At 33.6% G+C, this 19,024-nt stretch overlaps 1 protein-coding gene across 1 annotated transcript; it reads left to right on the forward strand.

Annotated features, from left to right (window-relative positions):
* Positions 1–4,581: 4,581 nt before the first annotated feature.
* LOC136807014 (uncharacterized) lies at positions 4,582–16,482 on the forward strand. Its single transcript, XM_067063593.1, has 2 exons — positions 4,582–4,691; positions 13,926–16,482. Exon 2 carries the CDS (start codon positions 13,943–13,945, stop codon positions 16,307–16,309), a length of 2,367 nt encoding a protein of 788 aa, XP_066919694.1. The 5' UTR covers positions 4,582–4,691; positions 13,926–13,942; the 3' UTR covers positions 16,310–16,482.
* Positions 16,483–19,024: the final 2,542 nt, after the last annotated feature.

The following is a 19,024-nucleotide window of genomic DNA, read 5'->3' on the forward strand; positions in this document are numbered from 1 at the left end:
AATCGAGCTCCGGCGTGAAAAACAGTAGGATGTTTTTCATACGACGATAAATACGTCAGTTCTTCGAGAAACGTCGCAGGAAAATATAAGTATCTTTCTCGATCGGGAAACGTCGCTCGGTTCGGAAGCGTATTGTTGATCGGACCATACTGCCTTTTAACAGTCAAAACAAAGATGGCGGCAAAAATAAACAACTGGTTGCTACCGCTCTTTCGCTATTTTTCTTTGGTTTTTATGCTTTAATGAGTTGAATTGGATCATGATTTTTGTGTGATTGTTACAAGAAATGGTTGATGATGAACTTTTCTTATTATTCCTTCCTGAATTTGATGTTTCGTTTGGTTTGGCATGAGAGATTGATGCAATCTCTTTTTGAAAAACAGGATATTTTATCCGGTCGATATTTTATCAACTTTCACAACAAACTAACTTCAATTTTGCCCGTATATTTACACAAATTCTAACAAGGCAGTTGACTGAATATTTGTGGATAAATCTGACCATATGCTATATTTGAAAAATTAAATACTTGCGACAGCTCTTGCGACATCAAAAAAGTTTGAACTCACTTTTTTATGATGGTCAGATGGTAGATGCGGACACCCAAGGAAATGGTTGTGGTTGGATATGAACTGGTTAGCTTTAATGTAAAAATTTAAACCCAGAGCAAAATTTACTGATTGATGATTGATGTTTTAAAAATGCAGCGTGGAAAACTTTTGGTTGTGAATTTGGACATTTTCTTGCACGTGTGTTTAAAACGTGGAAAACTTTTGGTTGTGAGTTTGGACATTTTCTTGCACGTGCGTTTTTTAAAACGTTGAAACTTTTGCTGTGAATTTGGACATTTTCTTCCATGTGCATTTTAAACGTGGAAAACCTTTGGTTGTGAATTTGGACATTTTCCTCCATGTGCGCTTAAAACGTGGAAAACTTTTGGTTGTGAATTTGGACATTTTCTTTCACGTGCTTTTAAAACGTGGAAATTTTTGCTGTGAACTTGGACATTTTCTTCCCCGTGCGTTTTAAACGTGGAAAACCTTTCGTTGTGAATTTGGACCTTTTCCTCCATGTGCGTTTAAATTGTGGAAAATGTTTGTCGTTAACTTGATATTTTCTTCCACGTGCATTTAAAAAATGTAGAAAAGTTTTGTTGTCAGACAAAAATAAAAAAAAATGTAGTGTTTCCGGAATGCGGGTGAAGGAAAAAAGCTTTGATGCGGCCGGCCAGAAAAAAAAATTTATTTGATTTTTTTGATGACTTAAGTATATAATATGTAAGATCATTGAAATAGAACTTTAACAATAACTTTTATGTACAAACAGTATGAAGTAAGCCCTGAATATACTAATGTATCAACTACTAACTATAAACAAACAATTCTTGATCTACAAGTGGGAATATCTAACCAAACTACTTTTATAGCTTAAATGCTCCAACTTGATTTCTTTTATAATGAACTATATAGATGAACCCATAGTCTGCGACCAGATCAGAAAATTATTATTTTTCCTGGTTGGTTTCCAGAAACGTTACATTTTTTTATTTTCGCCTCAATTGAAAATTTTTTCAAGCAATATCCTGGCATGAAGACTTTTTTTCTTTTAGGAAATTTTGGAAATTATGATTGCCAATTATGTGACATTTTTGCTTTTGCAGCATGCTTTTGAAAATCACAAAATGCCTTCTGCTAGGGGAATTTTTTCCTTTTGACGTTCTTTCAGATTATGAAACAGTATATATATATGAGATTATTTTTTCTTCTTTTGCATTACACTTTTTTTTATATAAGAACCAGTAAAATTTTTCTGAGCCTCGACTGTTCTTTTTTCTTTTTTTTTTTGCACTTTCAGCTTCTATCATGTTCTTATTAATAGGATGTAAGTCAGGTATTTTAGGAATTATACCCAATTTTTATTACTCTGACTCCTAAATTGATTGAAATTGAGTAGTTTCAGGCTCAGCATTGTTCTTAAATTGTTCTTATTTTTTGGCGATTTTGAGCCTCGTTGTTCTTATAAAATTGTTCTTATATTAAAAAAAGTGTATGTTTGAAATTATGAAATTGTTTCCCTGTTTTGAAAGTTTTTTACTTTTTGACATGCATTTCAAAATATATAACTTTTGGATGCTATAATTTTTTACCTTTTTTTCAATATTTTATATATTTTACCTTTTCTCCAATATTTTATACCGGGTGCGCCACAAAAAAGTTTCTCTCTTTAAAACTAATTTTCCCGAAATCTAAAAATTTTAAAAGAACCATTCCTATTCCATTGGAAAGAAGAAATATAAACTTAAATTTTGATGGGTCATTTATTAAATTCGGTTCATTAGATCGAAAGTTATGCTCTATTGAATAAAAAAGTTACTTTCTGAAAGTGCTCAAAAACGTTAAAAATCGACCTATCAAATTAAACAGAAGCATAATTACATGATGCATCAGTATTTTCGTTTCAGTCATTAAAAATGAGAATTAGCTGTCTAAATGACCTTTTGTGTTGTATAAAGGAAGATTGAATTTCAATAAAAGGCAGAAAATTCGTCGAAAAAAGCCAAAATATCTGGTAAAATTCATAAAAATACATCAAATGTGGGTTTCGAGGTACATCCAGCCTTACCTAGACTTTATCCAGTCTAGAACCAAATATCTGGGGGAAGATTTCGTTAAAAGTAAATTGAAATGATTTTGATGAACATTTTAAACCCTTTCGTTTCATCAGTTTCAAAATTTATGTGTTTGGTTACTGAAAAACGGTCTTAATCATTTGAAGCCTCTTGCGATTGCCAATTTTAAAATAAAGATTTGATAGGTCGATTTTTAACGTTTTCGAGCACTTTCTGAAAGTAAATTTTTTATTTGATTGAGCAGAACTTTTGATCTAAGGAATCGAATTTCATAAATGACCCATCAAAATTTAAGTTTATCTTTCTTCTTTCCGATGGAATAAGAATCGTTGTTTCTTAATTCTTAGATTTCGAGAAAATCAGTTTCAAAGAGAGAAACTTTTTTGTGGCGCACCCGGTATATTAAACCTTTTTAATGCATCAGTATTTTCGTTTCAGTCATTAAAAATGAGAATTAGCTGTCTAAATGACCTTTTGTGTTGTATAAAGGAAGATTGAATTTCAATAAAAGGCAGAAAATTCGTCGAAAAAAGCCAAAATATCTGGTAAAATTCATAAAAATACATCAAATGTGGGTTTCGAGGTACATCCAGCCTTACCTAGACTTTATCCAGTCTAGAACCAAATATCTGGGGGAAGATTTCGTTAAAAGTAAATTGAAATGATTTTGATGAACATTTTAAACCCTTTCGTTTCATCAGTTTCAAAATTTATGTGTTTGGTTACTGAAAAACGGTCTTAATCATTTGAAGCCTCTTGCGATTGCCAATTTTAAAATAAAGATTTGATAGGTCGATTTTTAACGTTTTCGAGCACTTTCTGAAAGTAAATTTTTTATTTGATTGAGCAGAACTTTTGATCTAAGGAATCGAATTTCATAAATGACCCATCAAAATTTAAGTTTATCTTTCTTCTTTCCGATGGAATAAGAATCGTTGTTTCTTAATTCTTAGATTTCGAGAAAATCAGTTTCAAAGAGAGAAACTTTTTTGTGGCGCACCCGGTATATTAAACCTTTTTTCCAATATTTTATATATGAAAGTATATGCAAAATATTTCATCTATTTTGAAAATATAAATTTTCCTTTGGTTTTCTTATTGTAAAATATTCTCAATTTTTGATTAACAAGATCAATTTTTGTAGATATTCATTACCCCCTGATTTAAGAAAACGAGAAAAGAGAAAAAGTATTTTAGGTTGAAATTTTAACATATTTGAGTTAAAAAAAAACTTCAAAAAAGCAGTTTGTTTTGAAAATAGAATATCAACTTTCTTTTGGTTCACACAGAGTTTGTTTACATGTTTTAAAAATGCATTGATAGAAATTTTTCCTTGCTCTCGTGACGATCATGAAAATTACAAAAAAGGTTTGTTTCACCATGCAAATATCGCGAAAATAGCCCAAATCATGCCTCGAATTATTTCCCGATCACGCATCACGCAAACGGCTAGGTACAACTTTTTAAAATTGTATCATAAAATGGCTAACTTTCTCATTTCCGGAATAACATATCTACCCCGTCTCAGGGATCTTTTTGCTTCTAGGCGTCTCTGGCTAAAATCGGTGTTAAATCTACCTTTGTGGCGTTTTGGTCCTTTTCCGTTGTACACTAGCAATCGGAAAATTTCGCTGGGAATAAGGAAGTTTAGCAATCCTACGGTATGTAGTGTAAAAAACCTTTCGCTTGCGAACACGAGATTTTCGTATCGTGCGTAACCCCTTTTACAATTGATTTTCAACGACAAACGCCAACGTCGGCGAACTGGGGCCTCTACGTCCTTTGACAGGTGTGACACTTTCGATTTCGATTTTTTACAGTAGGGCTCAACCTGAGAAAAATATACACTGGGATCCGTAATAAGTAAGAATGCTATCATTATAGGAGGATGGGATCAATTGACATTGATAGCATTCTTACTTATGACGGATCCCAGTGTATATTTTTCTCAGGTTGGTTCTGACTGGCCAGATTGCCAGACATTAAACAAGGAGTCAGACAGGAATGGAATGAGCTGGAAAATGAAATCACATACAGACACACAAATTAGCAACGAACAAAGGTAAATATTTTTCAATTATTATTTTATATTATTGTACTCTCTCCAGTTCAATCAGAGGATCTCAATCAAACGTTGAACACGATTGATGACCGATTGAAATTTGATTTCCAATACCGGCCATCCCAGAAAATTTTTATTACCCCCCTGTCGGACGACATGCATTTTTTAATTTTTCTAGCCTTGGAAATAATTTTTCTTTTCTCTTTGTGGTCGGAAATTCCAATGAAAATCCATGTACATTTTGTAAAATGCATCAGAAATTCCACTCTTCTCTTTTTTTGCCTTTTTTAATTCATTAATTGCCTAGGAAATTCATACATTTTCTTCTCTTGCCTTGGAAATTTCGAATTTTGGTGAAAATGTTTTCCCTCTGAAATCCTGTGTTGTCCGCCCCCCTTTTACAGTATTACAGACAAATTCTGGAATGGCCCAATATAGCTATTTATATTCTCCTTTAAAGTTGACATCAGATCTGTAAAATACAGAAATCAAAACAGACCTTGAATGGAATTCTTGGTATCATTCAGTTAGTCACACTAGCTTCCCGCCAAAATGCGTATCAAAGATTAATGCTGCGAAAGCGCTATATCGTTTACTTGACTCTCGAGCAAAAAAAATGCGCCGCAAAACTTCTAAAGGGATTCATGAAAAAATAACCCGGCGCTTTTTAATGAAATTAACATTTTCAAAAACTTTGAGAAATTGCCTAAAATTTGAGCCATTAATAAAAAAATTTGAGCCAAGCCAACCTTGAAAACTAATTTGAAGATCAACTTCCCAAGAAAAAGATCTACGGGGGAGGGGGGACCCACCTAGATCCGCGCACCGCCGGATAGGCTATTTCCCGGAAATTTTGCCGGACCTCAAACAATGACCCATTTACATGTGCGGAATTGTTTTTACTTTGGCGTATAAACTAGGCCTTAAAAATCGAAGCGCTGTCTCGGAAATTCAATGACAAATTTTGGTTGGTTGATTTTGGCTGCTGCACGTTTTATTTTGTTTCAAACTTTCAAGTTTTAATTAATTGTCTTGCGAACTTGATTCAGGTAACTCTCATCCTTGTTGTTGCAAATACATCCTGTAGATGACTGATGTTGTTTTTTCTGAAAGCTAGATTTCCTAGTGTGACTAACTGTCATTCTCTTATCAAACAAGTTTATCCATCAAACTAGAACTTCACCCGGTGTCGCACCCGCCGAGGAGTAGATAAGCTGAACGCATCATAAGCCCTTTGGATCGTGGGGTGGGTCAAAAGATCTGATTTTTAAGCCCAAACAACGAAAGATTTCCACTTTAAATGATTGAAAACTAAAAATATTGCATCATGCGTTCTAGAACTTCGCACCCGCCAAGGAGTAGATAAGCTGAACGCAGCCTTTACCCCTAATGTTACCTTAGGGGTAAAGGGACCCGCATTGACGTCACAGATTTGGGAAAAAATTGCGATATCTCGAGTTTGAAAAGGAGTTGGGAGGTAGGTGCCCCCTCATTCGATCAAGAATTTTATAGAGAATAAGATGGGAGGGTTTATATGGCTTTAGTATGACTTTAAAATTTGGCTGAATTTTTAGGCGTTTTCAGTTGATGACGTCATCAAAACAGGTAAAAGGCGATATCTCGAGATTGAGAAGGAGTTGGGAGATGGTTGACCCTTCATTGGATCGGAAATTTAATGGAGAATAAGTTGGGAGGGGTAAGATTTGGTATATAGAAACTTTCAAAAATAAATATATTCAAATTGAGGCATTTTGGGTCCGATGACATCATGAAAACCTGAAAAATACAATATTTCGAGTTTGAGAAGGATTCAAGCAATGGATGACCCCTCATTGGATCGGAAATCATCGAGAGAATATTCTGTGTAAATGATAAATTGATTTCAGTTTAGTGAAAAGTTTATTACCCTTTCAATGACGTCACTTAGGGCCCAAATGACGTCACCAAACATAAAATATGTAATTTTTCGAGCTTTGATCAGTTCCAAGTGGTAATTTTTCGTTCTTTGGGCTTACAAATCAGATCTTAATACCCTCCCCACAATCCAAAGGGCTTATGATGCATTCTAGAAAATTCCGACACCCTTCTTTAGAGAAAGGAATAACATGAAAGCTTGAATCACTGATTGAAAAAGGATTATTCCTCTCTGACCACTAAGCAAAGAAAAACAGTTTCAGCCTTTCTATAAATTTCAGCTGATAAAAAGGGTGTCGGAATAGACCTTTTTCAAAGAGGCAACCCTGTTGAATAATTATGTAGTCCAGCCATACAAACAATGATACAGCAATGCATAATTACTGTTTCATGCACATTGTAATAATTATGCATGGGTGTATCATTGTTTTTCTGCTGGACTACATAATTATTCAACAGGGTGGCATCATTTACCCAGAATATTCTCTCGATGATTTCCGATCCAATGAGGGGTCATCCATTGCTTGAATCCTTCTCAAACTCGAAATATTGTATTTTTCAGGTTTTCATGATGTCATCGGACCCAAAATGCCTCAATTTGAATATATTTATTTTTGAAAGTTTCTATATACCAACAGCCAATTCGATTGACTTCAAAATATGCCAATTTTGCCCTGTTTGCCAATTATTTTACATTCGATTGACAGAAATTTGGCAAAGTTGGCAAAATTGGAGTGCCATAAATGCCAAATAAAAAAGAAGTGGTGAATCTGGCATTCTTGGCAAATTTGGAACTTACCTCCATACGTCTCCATACAAAACACTGTTCCCACGAGACCTGTGTTCTTTTCGGCTCCAATTTTGCCACTTTTGCCAAAGTTTTTGAAAAATAGAAGACCTTCCAATGCTAAAGCAAAACAATGCCGATCGGCAATTTGATTGGTTAAAAAATCGTTCGCTTTACAAACGCCGACAGAAAACTGCTGACTAAGCATCACAAAACGGAAATCATAATGGCAGAGTAGCGATGTACAAATTTGCCATGAAGCTGTGATCTTTTGACATTGAAATTGTGGATTTGGCAAAGTTGGTGAGTATGGCAAATTTGGAAGTCAATCGAAAGGGCTGCAAATCTTACCCCTAAGTTCTATTAGAGGAGGGGTGTCGACATTAGACCAAGTTACGGTAAACATTGCAAAATTCTTTCAATTAAAAAAGCAGCCAAATTATATGAGCAATTTTACACAACACATGAAACATATGGAAACTTTCTTGTGTCCATCATTAAAGTTCTACAACTTTATTACGCTTCAAGTCACGTGATAAAAATAATTTGTGCGCTTGGTCAGCCTGGTTTCCCCGTCCTGATCACAAACGCACGCTCTAGGCGATAAAAGGCCGTGCACGCACATACAAGTCTCTATTTTTGGCCAGTATGGCGGTCACATTAAATTTACATTAAAGGAAAAAATTCATCGCATGCAAATTATTGTTTTGATATCTTCATGGAAAGCATGCTAATTACTTTTTTAGTATTGACTACATTGTTAAAGTTTTCATTAAAAAAAGAATCACTTCACATACTTATATATATCAACAATCTGTGAGGTGATAGAGTACAATTTAGTGATTGATTGGTAACTTTGGTATGTATTTGTTTATGTTTTATTTTTTATTTCGAAGACCAGCCTACAGCTATGTCGAAATAACAAAACGCATGTCAATATTAGACAATTCTACGGTATCAGGTGCACCAAAAAAAAGTATACAGGTTTGTCGAGATGTTGTGAGCTTCAGGATTTAATTTTTTTGTTCATTCTTTTTTTTTATCGTATAGAGGATGCTCTAACATGAATTTTGAGCTATCATACATTAGTTTGAAAAATTAGTTCGAAAATTATTTTTTAAAAACTGACTTTTTTTTATGTCAAAATTTCAAAAAATCACTGAAAATCATTAAAAACAGCAATCACGCTATAATTAAGACAAAACTCCATCTTATTTGCCCGTCCTGAACATTTCCAACACGAGCAAACTCAATGTAGACCCAAGTTCTTCTATAGTTTTTAAAAAGTTTTCTCACATAGCACACACATAACATCAAAACTGTTGGAGATTTCCAAAACTTTTTGTCAGATTTTCCAAAAATATTATAACACATGGGAATAGCTTGCTTTACCATAATTTCAAATTCTGTAATGAGTTTTGATGAACATAATTGCATTTTTTGGTATTTTTATGGCAGGGTACTAACCTATAGGGTACTAACTTAATTTTTTACTAAAATTTACTTAAATTTTACAGATTCGACCAAGAAAGGGTACTATTGTTAGTTTTTCAGACTGAAAATTGACATATAATTCAAGCAAACTATCAATGATGGAGTCAGAAGCTTTTGTCCTTTGATTTTCATCACACACTTCTTGACCATTTTGGAAGTTTTGTCTTCAAAAAAATCAAAAAATTTATCAAAAGAGTAAAAAAAATTTGTCGATTGAAAAAATTTCAAATCGAAAAAATTAATATTTGAAAAAAGTCAAAATATTACAACAAACTACTTTTTTTATTGAAAAACAGCCAAATTCTGTGAAAAAGTACCCAAATAGTATCCTGTACTTGCTTGAAGAGTGAAAAATACACACACCCACCCCCAAAGTTGTACCGGGTACTAACTTTTTTGAAATGCAAAAATAGACACCACCACCTGCCATGGGTCAGTACCCTGTGTCTGTACCCCCCTGATTTTTATGTGTAATGAAGGTAAGTGTCGAGAAAAGTTTGCTCGCTGGTTTTGATGATTTTTTGAAATTTCGACATTAAAAAAAAAGTCAGTTTTTTTTTAATAACTTTCGAACTACTTTTTCAAACCTAATGTATGATAGCTCAAAATTCAAGTCGGAGGATCCTCTATACGATAAAAAAAGAATGATCAAAAAATTTAAATCCTGAAGCTCACAATATCTTGACAAACCTGTATACTTTTTTTTGTGCCTACAAAATCAATTTTTGGTGGTTGAAAAATCTGAAATCATTCAAATACTTTTTTAAAAATTTCGATAAATTCTATGAAATTTCGAAAGCTTTAGATAAAAAATTGAGAAGTATTTCCATAGCATTTTGAAGAATTGTTTTCAATACAGCTAGGTACAAGATCACGGGTGTTTGCAACATTTCCAGCCCTAAAATGTGAGTTGGTCGGTCGGCATCTTAAATCATCAGAAAAATAGGCTCTGAACATAGGCTGTCGAGCGGTGCTAAAATCATCAGGAAAAAAATGTGCATTGGTTTGTTCAGGCAACAAGAATAATCAAGCACACGAGCTGCCATGTGATTATTTTGCATATCTTGACCGCGCAAAAAGCAGTTGCATAGCGCTTTTTAACGCAAAAAATCTTTGAAATAATGCAGATAAAAATCTTAAAAACACTCCATGATCAAAACGCTGGCTACCCTGAATCTACAAAATTCTTTGAATAATATTGCTAAAAAGGGTCGGACTAAAAAGGGTCGGACTTTTAAAATAGAATGTGCACGTGAACACAACTTATTTGTGACCGCCGCCCAAGCAAAAAATGGAAATACAAGAGGCACCATTTCCGCATTCAACAGAAAAAACAAAATTAAAGATTGTAGACAGCAAGTGTGACAACCGTACTAAAGTTAGCGAAATTTTACCTAAAAACTTGTAAAAATAAGTACATGCAAAAATTTAGTACCCGCAAAAATATGTTCACTTAAGGTAGACACGATATCATTTTATCTCAAGTTATAATTGGTGACAAACAAAGCCTGATTATATCAACTTCTTAGCGTTATTGTTTTAATGGTTGAGTTTTTTTTAATCATGAAAAATGATATACATAGCATCTAGCAAAAGGTCTATGGTATCACGCCCTGAGGTCTATTACATAATTCTGCCTTTCCACCCATAAACCCAACCATTTGTTTTTGGGGTATTTGACCCAACAAGACATTAAAGATTGTTATTAGAAAGAATACATAGTCCTGTAGAATTTAGTTGAAAGACAATCAAACTAATTGAATATTATCCAGAATTTTGACGTTCAATTGAGATTCAATTGCGTTGGACAATCAAATTTCAATCGTTTGATCCCATTCAAATTGGTTCGATTATCAGGGGCGGGTCTTGCAGTTACTCCTTGACACTATGTGGAGTAACTGCAATACTGGACATTTTCTACAGACACCACCACCCTTGCAGTTATTCCATAGTGTACTAACTGATTTTACCCTCAAAATTGATGTATACCACCCCAAAAAATGCCGAATTTGGCAATTTTTTCACTGAATTCCTCATTTTTGATACCATTTTACTGGGTACGTCTTATTAACAACTGTTCAAGAGTTAAATATCTCAATCCTTTTCCAAGTTTGTTAAAATATCTTTCATGCCTTGATTGAAGAAAAAATGTTGTAATTTTTTTTTACTTTTGAAAAAAATGTTTTGAATTTTTTTGCTTCCGGAATTTTTAAAAACCTAAAATTTTAAGTGAAAATTTGAAAAATTTGCTCACTTAGTACACCATATCCTACCAAAATCGACAATTTTGGGCTTAGGCAACACCCATGTTGCAGTTAGTCCACTGGTGGAGTAACTGTTTTCCCAAATTTTGGTTTATATACCACCACGGTAGTAATTGTCATAGTGTTTATATAATAACTGCATGACCCCCCCTGCGATTATTGATTCTGTTTGATCGAGATCATCTGATCGATACAATACATAGTTCAATGACCTAATCGATAAACCAATTTCAATATCTACAGTGTAGCAGTGTAGCTCTCTAAACTTTGTTTTGCTGATAATCAATGGATAGTATTCATTTATCTCTTTATTTTCATTTCTGGAACTTTTGCAAAAAAGAATGGAAAAAGAGAAAATTTGTATTTTAAAAGGTCTATATATATACAACCCATTTGGTTTAAATCCGGCGTTATGGATTTTCAGACCAAAATACTTTGGGATTCTACTTTGGGATTTTATTCAGTCGATTATGATAAAAACATATCCATCAATTAAAAAAATCTAAGTTTCACACTCCTGGACCTGCCCCAAACTGACCTTTTCTTTAAAAAAAAAACTGCCTAAAAATTAAAATAGACAAATGTCAAAGAGTTATTTTGTTAACTACAATTATTGTATTATTAATAGCATATTGCGGGGCTTTCAAAATTTGTAAATATGGATGGCAAATTCCCACAATCGTTTCACTACAAATTAATGTCTAAATTTTTAGATATACCGTATCTTCAAAACTAAAAAATATTTTAGAATTGAATTAGAAATAAATCAAGTTGTTTTTAAATCGCAATAGCTGTTACAGTACATATAACTCGAAAACTCTTTTTTTGAAAAATTTTGAAAATAAATATGAGTTTTACGTACTGGGGAATTTCTTTTCAGAGAAAAATAATGTTTTTGTATTTTAAAAATTGAGTTAGTGATAGGAAATGGCGTAATATTTTCTTGATTTATGATGTCACAATCCTCGTAACACAGTAAAGTAAAGAATTTTCCTATATTTTTGCATTTTTGGGAATAATTCTGGGGCAGTCAGTATTTTTTCAAAATTTCTAGCTATATGCAGGGGATACAACAGCAGCTACTGACCTTAAATTTTGTGTGGGGTTGGTGTGTTAATCACTCATTTCAAGCTAGTACCTGCTGGTACTGAATTTTGGTATTTGGTGAGTGAAATGGGTAAAATCTAACAATTTTAGCTTGAATATAAATTTTACTAAGTTTTCTAGAATCTTCTGGGAAAAATTCCCGAAAAAATCGGATTTTTGATTTTCAAATTTTCTAATTTTGAAAAATCAAATTTTTGCAAAAAGCTTTCCAGATTGTGAGCTCTCCCGCATTTTGGTGAGGTGAAATTGACAACTAGGTATTAAAAAACAAGGCGTTTTTACATGGTGATAACATATTGCCATGTTTTTCTTGATAACTGGTTACTAAAAAATGGGTGGTGGTAGCTAAGACAAAGGCTTCTGAAAATCAGGGTTAGTTCTCTACATGTTTATAGTAGATGGCATTCAAAAATTGTGTGAGGTTTTCAAAAACAGCAAAAAAAAAAGAAATTTGAATATCCTTTTTAAAAATAACTCTTTTCAAACGAAACTTCACAATATTGGTTCTAAAGTAGGTTGAAAAAAAAAATTTGTAAAATGGGCCAAAATTGCGGCACATATCAAGAAAAACACTATGTTGATAAAACAGCAGCCACAAATTTGTTCAATGAGTAAAAATCATTTTTTTTCAGATGAAACTCGTAGCAAAAGGGTTTATCCACAAAATATCAAAAATGGAACCAAAATTTTTGGGTCATTGGGCTAGAATTGCGGCTCAAAGTTGACGATTTTTTTAATATATGCTTTGATTGAAGCCACATTTCAAGCCCATTGAAAACCCTGCAGCCACAAGTTAAACCCAAAAGTATCTTAAGACCTTAAACTACCAATTTCAAGAAAAACGGTTAAACCCTAAAAATGCCAACTAATACCTAATGTAACAGCTCAGAAGGTTATAGTTACAAAAAATGGTATTTGCAGCCACAAAATGTACACTCTTTCTTAAAATAACACTGTATTGTGTCAGATTGTGTTTGTTTTGCTTTAGGCTTTGCAAATATTCATGTTTCGAAAACAAAACCCAACCTGGAATGTGTAAATTGATAAATTAGTGATTGAAGTATGATTGAAGCCACATTTTAAGCCTATTGAAAACCCTGCAGCCACAAATTAAACCCATAAGTATCTTTATCAAACCTTAAACTACCAATTTCAAGAAAAACGGTAAAAAAATATTGAAGTTTTAAAGCAGGACAGCACATATAAGACAACCTGTTGAGTGAGCCACATGACATACAGCCACAAAGCCTGCCCTCACTTTGCCATCTTATATTTCAAGACTGGATCACTCAACTTCAAAGAGGGCCACATTTTTGGAAAGCTCATCAATTTCCTTATTTTATGGAATTTTGTACTACACAGCAGCCACAAGAATGTCAAGGCTGTGGGCTAAAAAGTGGCTGTGATTGAAAACCTCACTTTTTGGGGTTCCATTTTTGAATGCAATCAGTACCCTGCAGCAGTCCCCCCTGCTATATTTCAGTAAAGTCATGTAACCCATATGTAACGACAAAATTTCTACATATGAAGTTGTTTCATTTCTTAAAGTTTTCTTCTTCATCGATTTCGCATCTGGAAATAAGCTTCTTTCGAGAGGCGAAATCGATGAAGAAGTTGTTTCATTTCTTAAAGTTTTCTAATAAAAAGTTTCACTTCTTTTTTTTCTAGTTAACACCCTCATCAAGATGTCGGCTGCTTTTCCAGAAATTACTCCAAAATACACCAGTGTATCACCATCCTTAGCTGATGCCATTCATGAAAATCTTGCTCATTCCAGTAAAACAACCAAAGTTTTGTTGGAGCTTGTTCAAAGAGTGGCTATAATCCATGATGATGCTGCAGTTTCTATACTCAACCTCGTTGACAATTTCAAAAAGAAAATTAGCGAAGTTAACAAAGCTAAACCAAATTGCCAGAATGAAAGTTTCCAGAAATTTATCTCAAGAGTTTTTGAGCAAATGGAAAATCAAGCCAAAATCCTCCAATCTGTGGGTAGCAGTTACACCGAATGTGTTGCTGTACCCTTACAAGAAACTGTTGATAAAAAGAAGGAAATTTGGAAAACCTGTTTTTTTTACACTAACTCCTTTCAGCAACAAATTCGAAAAAAAGAAGAAGACCTTGTCAAACGGTATAAAGATTACAATGACGCTGCAAACAAGTTAAAAAGCTCAACTGAAGCTGATAAAAGTAAACAAGAATTAATGTATCACAATTCCCATAATACCTACTTGCTTCGACTGTCGTCAGTTAATAGCATGCATAATCTGTTGTACACACATGTACTACCTCACGTTGTTCATAGCATAGAGACAAACCAAGCTGAAATGAATGATTCGTTGCGTCATCATGTGAAATATATGTTTTCGGTACAAAAAGAAACGTTAAAGAAAATCAGTAAAAGTGTTGACAAGATTGACCATGCTACTGATAAAATTGATTTGGTTTCAGATTTGACAAAATTTATTAAGAAAACAAAAGGACACGTGAAAGACAAAACACCACCTCAGCAAGCCTTCTCAGTGCCTAAAACTGATACTAATCGAAGAATGTCTGTTGCTATTGAAACGTTGGACCCAAATTTTGTATTGAATAAATTTACAGGACCAAATTTACAGAGGAGGCTTGCTGCATTACAACAACAAACAGGTGAACTTGTTGATAACATTGCAACTCTCAGAGCTGGTGAACGCCAAGCAGAGTCCAAACCCTCCAAAGACCCTTCTCTTGATGATCTAGTTGAACTTCTCAGTATCTGTGATAAAGAAGCAAACTTGAATGTTTTATTAAAACAGATGGAGCTTTATACTGACCGTGTTACTGGCTTCTTAGGGCCACTCCCAAGTAATGTACTAAGTGAAAGAAAACATACTAGAAAATCACCAAGACATCATGCAGCTCCCAAAGACGGCCAAACTCCACATGCTTTCATCCAATCACGTTTAATGAAACCATCACAGTGTTATTATTGTCAAAAGCTTGTGACTACTTTTGTCAAAGGTTATGTCTGCAGTTCATGTAAAATGGTTGTCCATAAGAAATGTGCTACTAATGTACCATTTTGTGGTGGTGTGGATATCAAAGCAAGGTCACCGTCAGTGTCCGATAGCCAACTACCTTCACCGATGGTGTCTGGAAAAACAGAAACTGCTGAAGTGTATGATTTGATTGATTTAGAGAGCGGGGACGAGTTTGACTATTTTGATGATGACGAGTTTGATGATACTTTTTCTGATGAAGAGGATGAGATCCATAATCCACCATCTCAACAATTTAACATATTGCAACCAACAGTGCCGAATCAATTCAACCAACCATCGCTTAAACCCACAATGTCAAACCAGTACAATCCACCAGAACAGAAATTCAACCAGCAATTCAATTCTCTACAGTCTGATCTTGCTCGTCAACTTAGTGCACCACCACTTCCAAATCGCCAACCTGCCAGACCAACTCAAGAAGACGGAGCGTCTGCTAGATCTAACAGTTTCAACAATAAACTACCACCGCCCATCTTGCCTACAAAACCAGGAGTCAGCCCAAAGAAACCAACCACAGCAGCAAAACCATCATCAAGTCCTAAACCTACTGGATCAAAACCAAAACCAGCAACGTCCACCAAACCTGCGATTGCTTCAAACAAGCCAGTCATATCGAGCAAACCAAGTCTATCCAAAAAACCAACGCTGGCTGCTAAACCATCGAAACCAAGAGAATGTATTGCGCTCTATGATTATCGTTCTGATGAATCCAGTGACCTTTCTTTCACTTCTGGTAGTATTGTCCAAATTCTGGATAAAACTGATGCTGAATGGTGGAAAGGACGATTGAACAATTATGCAGGTTTTTTCCCATGTAGTTATGTCATGGAGTTGATAGGTAATCAACGTGCCGTGCGAGCATTATATGAATTTAATGGGGAAAACCCAAGTGAAATTAATGTTGATGAAGGACAGATATTGATTTTGCTTGAAGAACAAGATGATTGGTTTAAATTGAAAGGAGTCGACGGTGAAGGGTTAGTTCCATCCTCTTATGTTGAATTCATTTAAATAGAACCTTTCTTTTGGTGTGATTTTGAAGTGTTACAATTACTTTTTTCGAATTTTACTTTAAATAGTTTGATCTAAGAACTTTTAGTATATTTTACTATAGATAATAGGAGAGATTTTAGTTTTCATTGTTTTTTTTACGTGGTTTAATTTAAGTTTGTACTCAAAGTAGTTGTAGGTATTGCGTGCGGAAGCGCCAATAAATACTATCTTCGTTTAAAATATACTATCTTCGTTTTAAAACAATAGTATCTTTTTTTAAACATACTATTTTCGTTTAAAAACATACTATCTTCGTTTTAAAACATACTATCTTCGTTTTAAAACATACTATCTTTTTAAAACAATACTATCTTTTTTTTAAACATACTATCTTCGTTTAAAAACATACTATCTCATTTAAAAAGAAACTATCATATTTAAACCGAAACTATCCAAGTTGAACCGATACTTTCATCCAAAATCGAAATCGAAACTTTTCTTATTTCTTCAATAAGGCTGAGTTACGGTTGTCGAGTTATAGATCAACTAATTTGACTAAATATGAAAAATTCCGAGTTATAAATCTTTGTCTCACTTATCCAATTTCCAACGGTGCGCATGCGCATTACGATAACATGTGGCCGATCACCAAAGGCATGGGATTTCTCAGTTTCTTGACAAAGACCAAAAATAAAATGCAATTTGTCTCCATTTGAGTCCAATCCTTTTTAAACGAAGATAGTATTTATTGGCGCTTCCGCGCGCCATATGTAGGTCTAGTTCTTAAAGGTTTTGTTTTTAAAATAAGAGTGATATCGTTTGCTTACTCATCAATTTTAATATACAAGCTTTTGGATATTGAATTGACACGAATGTGGAGCAAGATTGGTCAGAAAAAGGAAAAGAAAAACATTTTTTGCTGATATCAGCATAATATAACAATAGCAAGATACTGTCCTAATATGAAATATGTGTCTGATATGAAACGGAAACACTTATGATGTAAAAATAAAACCTTTAACAAAAAAGTTTCACTTTTTCCATTTCTGGACTTTTTAGCTTTGATGTATGTTAATGATAAAGTTCCGAACTTTCACTTGAAAAATCGTATTTTTTATTTTTTTGCTTGTTTTTTAAAACACTTTTTGAAAGTGATCTTAAAAAACTCATCAGTCAATTATTTAACTTTAGTTTTTTTTCTCTTAAGCTAAAGCAACTGTGAAATGCCTCATCGGCCTTTTTTACGCTGGCTCTTATTGGCGTTATTCCTTCATCGCTGTCGAAATAAGAGCTAGCGTAAAAGGGGTCGGCGCTTGATTAAGGCCGGTGTAAAAAGGCCGGATAAGTTAAGGTCGCCAAACGTCAGCTATCAGTTAAACAGCTCTTTAAATTATTGTATAATCTAATGGTTTTATTAATTAATAATATTGGCATCATGTCTATGATTTATTTTTGACTTTAGAAACTTGATAAATATAAATAATTGCTGTACACTGCGTTTGGCAACGAAAAAAATCCCTTTGTAGTATTTTGCTCTAAATCACCTGATTTTGATTATATTTACCTAATTTCGAGGGTATTCAGAAGCATGATTCCAACCCCACCCACAACAATTATTAGAATTTTAAAGTTTTCCAGCCCATGTTTATTCAAGCTTCCCGTTTATTACCTTCTAATAAGTCTCCATACTTCTTTTGTTGAAAAAAGCGAAAATATTTGCCATTCCTGCTGAAGAATAAACATATTTGACTTGACTGTATTTTTTATTAGCTTTGTTATTACAATAATACTAAATGTTATCCAAAGCCAGTCTGTTAAATGCTCACCCTCAACCAGTTTAACATCGTTCAGTTGAAAATATTTACAATGTAGCTTTTGTTGCTTTCTCTTCTTTCTTTTTTTAAGGTAAAAATAAAAACTTCAGAAAGGGTAGTTGATATAAAATAAAGGATAATGCTGAGACAGTTTGACAATTATATATATTATTGGACACCAAACCAAAATCACCTTGTTCTTCATTTAAATTGTCTCGAAGCTATTCAAGGATACGAAAATGCGAAAGGTAAGCTTTTTTATATCCTCAGTGGCAATACGTAAAGTCTCTTCAGGTTCAGGTGTATTGTATCGATACCAAAAGAACTTTTCCCCACTCTTTTTTATCTGGTTTTGAACCGTTTAAACGATTTTCTATTTGAAAAAAGTGACCGGAAACGGTTGAATAGACTGGTAAAATGCGGTAGCAATGGTAGAAATAATAGAATAAGAATACATTGCATTATTTGTTGTATTTTTATGCGCTCCATAACCTGTACGAAAAACTGTACGAATAACTTAAGGTGTTCCATAAATATTACTTCTTTTTTTCATTGTAGCTTGGCACATTAATTTGCATCGAGATGGAAGACAGAAAATGGATGGCTTATTGGAATGATATGGATTTTGTTACACAAGGAATCTCTTCAGAAATCCGGGTATGGTGAAAGTTTTCATTTCATTAGATCTTTTGTTGGAGTTATAATTCAAAAATTCGAAAACTATCACAATACTAATTGATATAAAATGGGATTCATGGCTGTCAATAGCATACTCTATTTTTGGCCATTGATTTACTTTGTGTGAAATTGCGTCACTTTTTTATAATTTTTTGCTTAAAGATAGAAGATTCTCTAAAACGTGGCTGAAGCAATTTTTTCGGATTTTTTGCCGTAAAAATAGGATTTTCTTTTTTGGGGA

This window comes from Clytia hemisphaerica, unplaced genomic scaffold, assembly GCF_902728285.1.
Source record: "Clytia hemisphaerica strain Z4C2 unplaced genomic scaffold, Clytia hemisphaerica genome assembly, whole genome shotgun sequence".
In the NCBI taxonomy this organism is placed as follows: Eukaryota; Metazoa; Cnidaria; class Hydrozoa; order Leptothecata; family Clytiidae; genus Clytia; species Clytia hemisphaerica.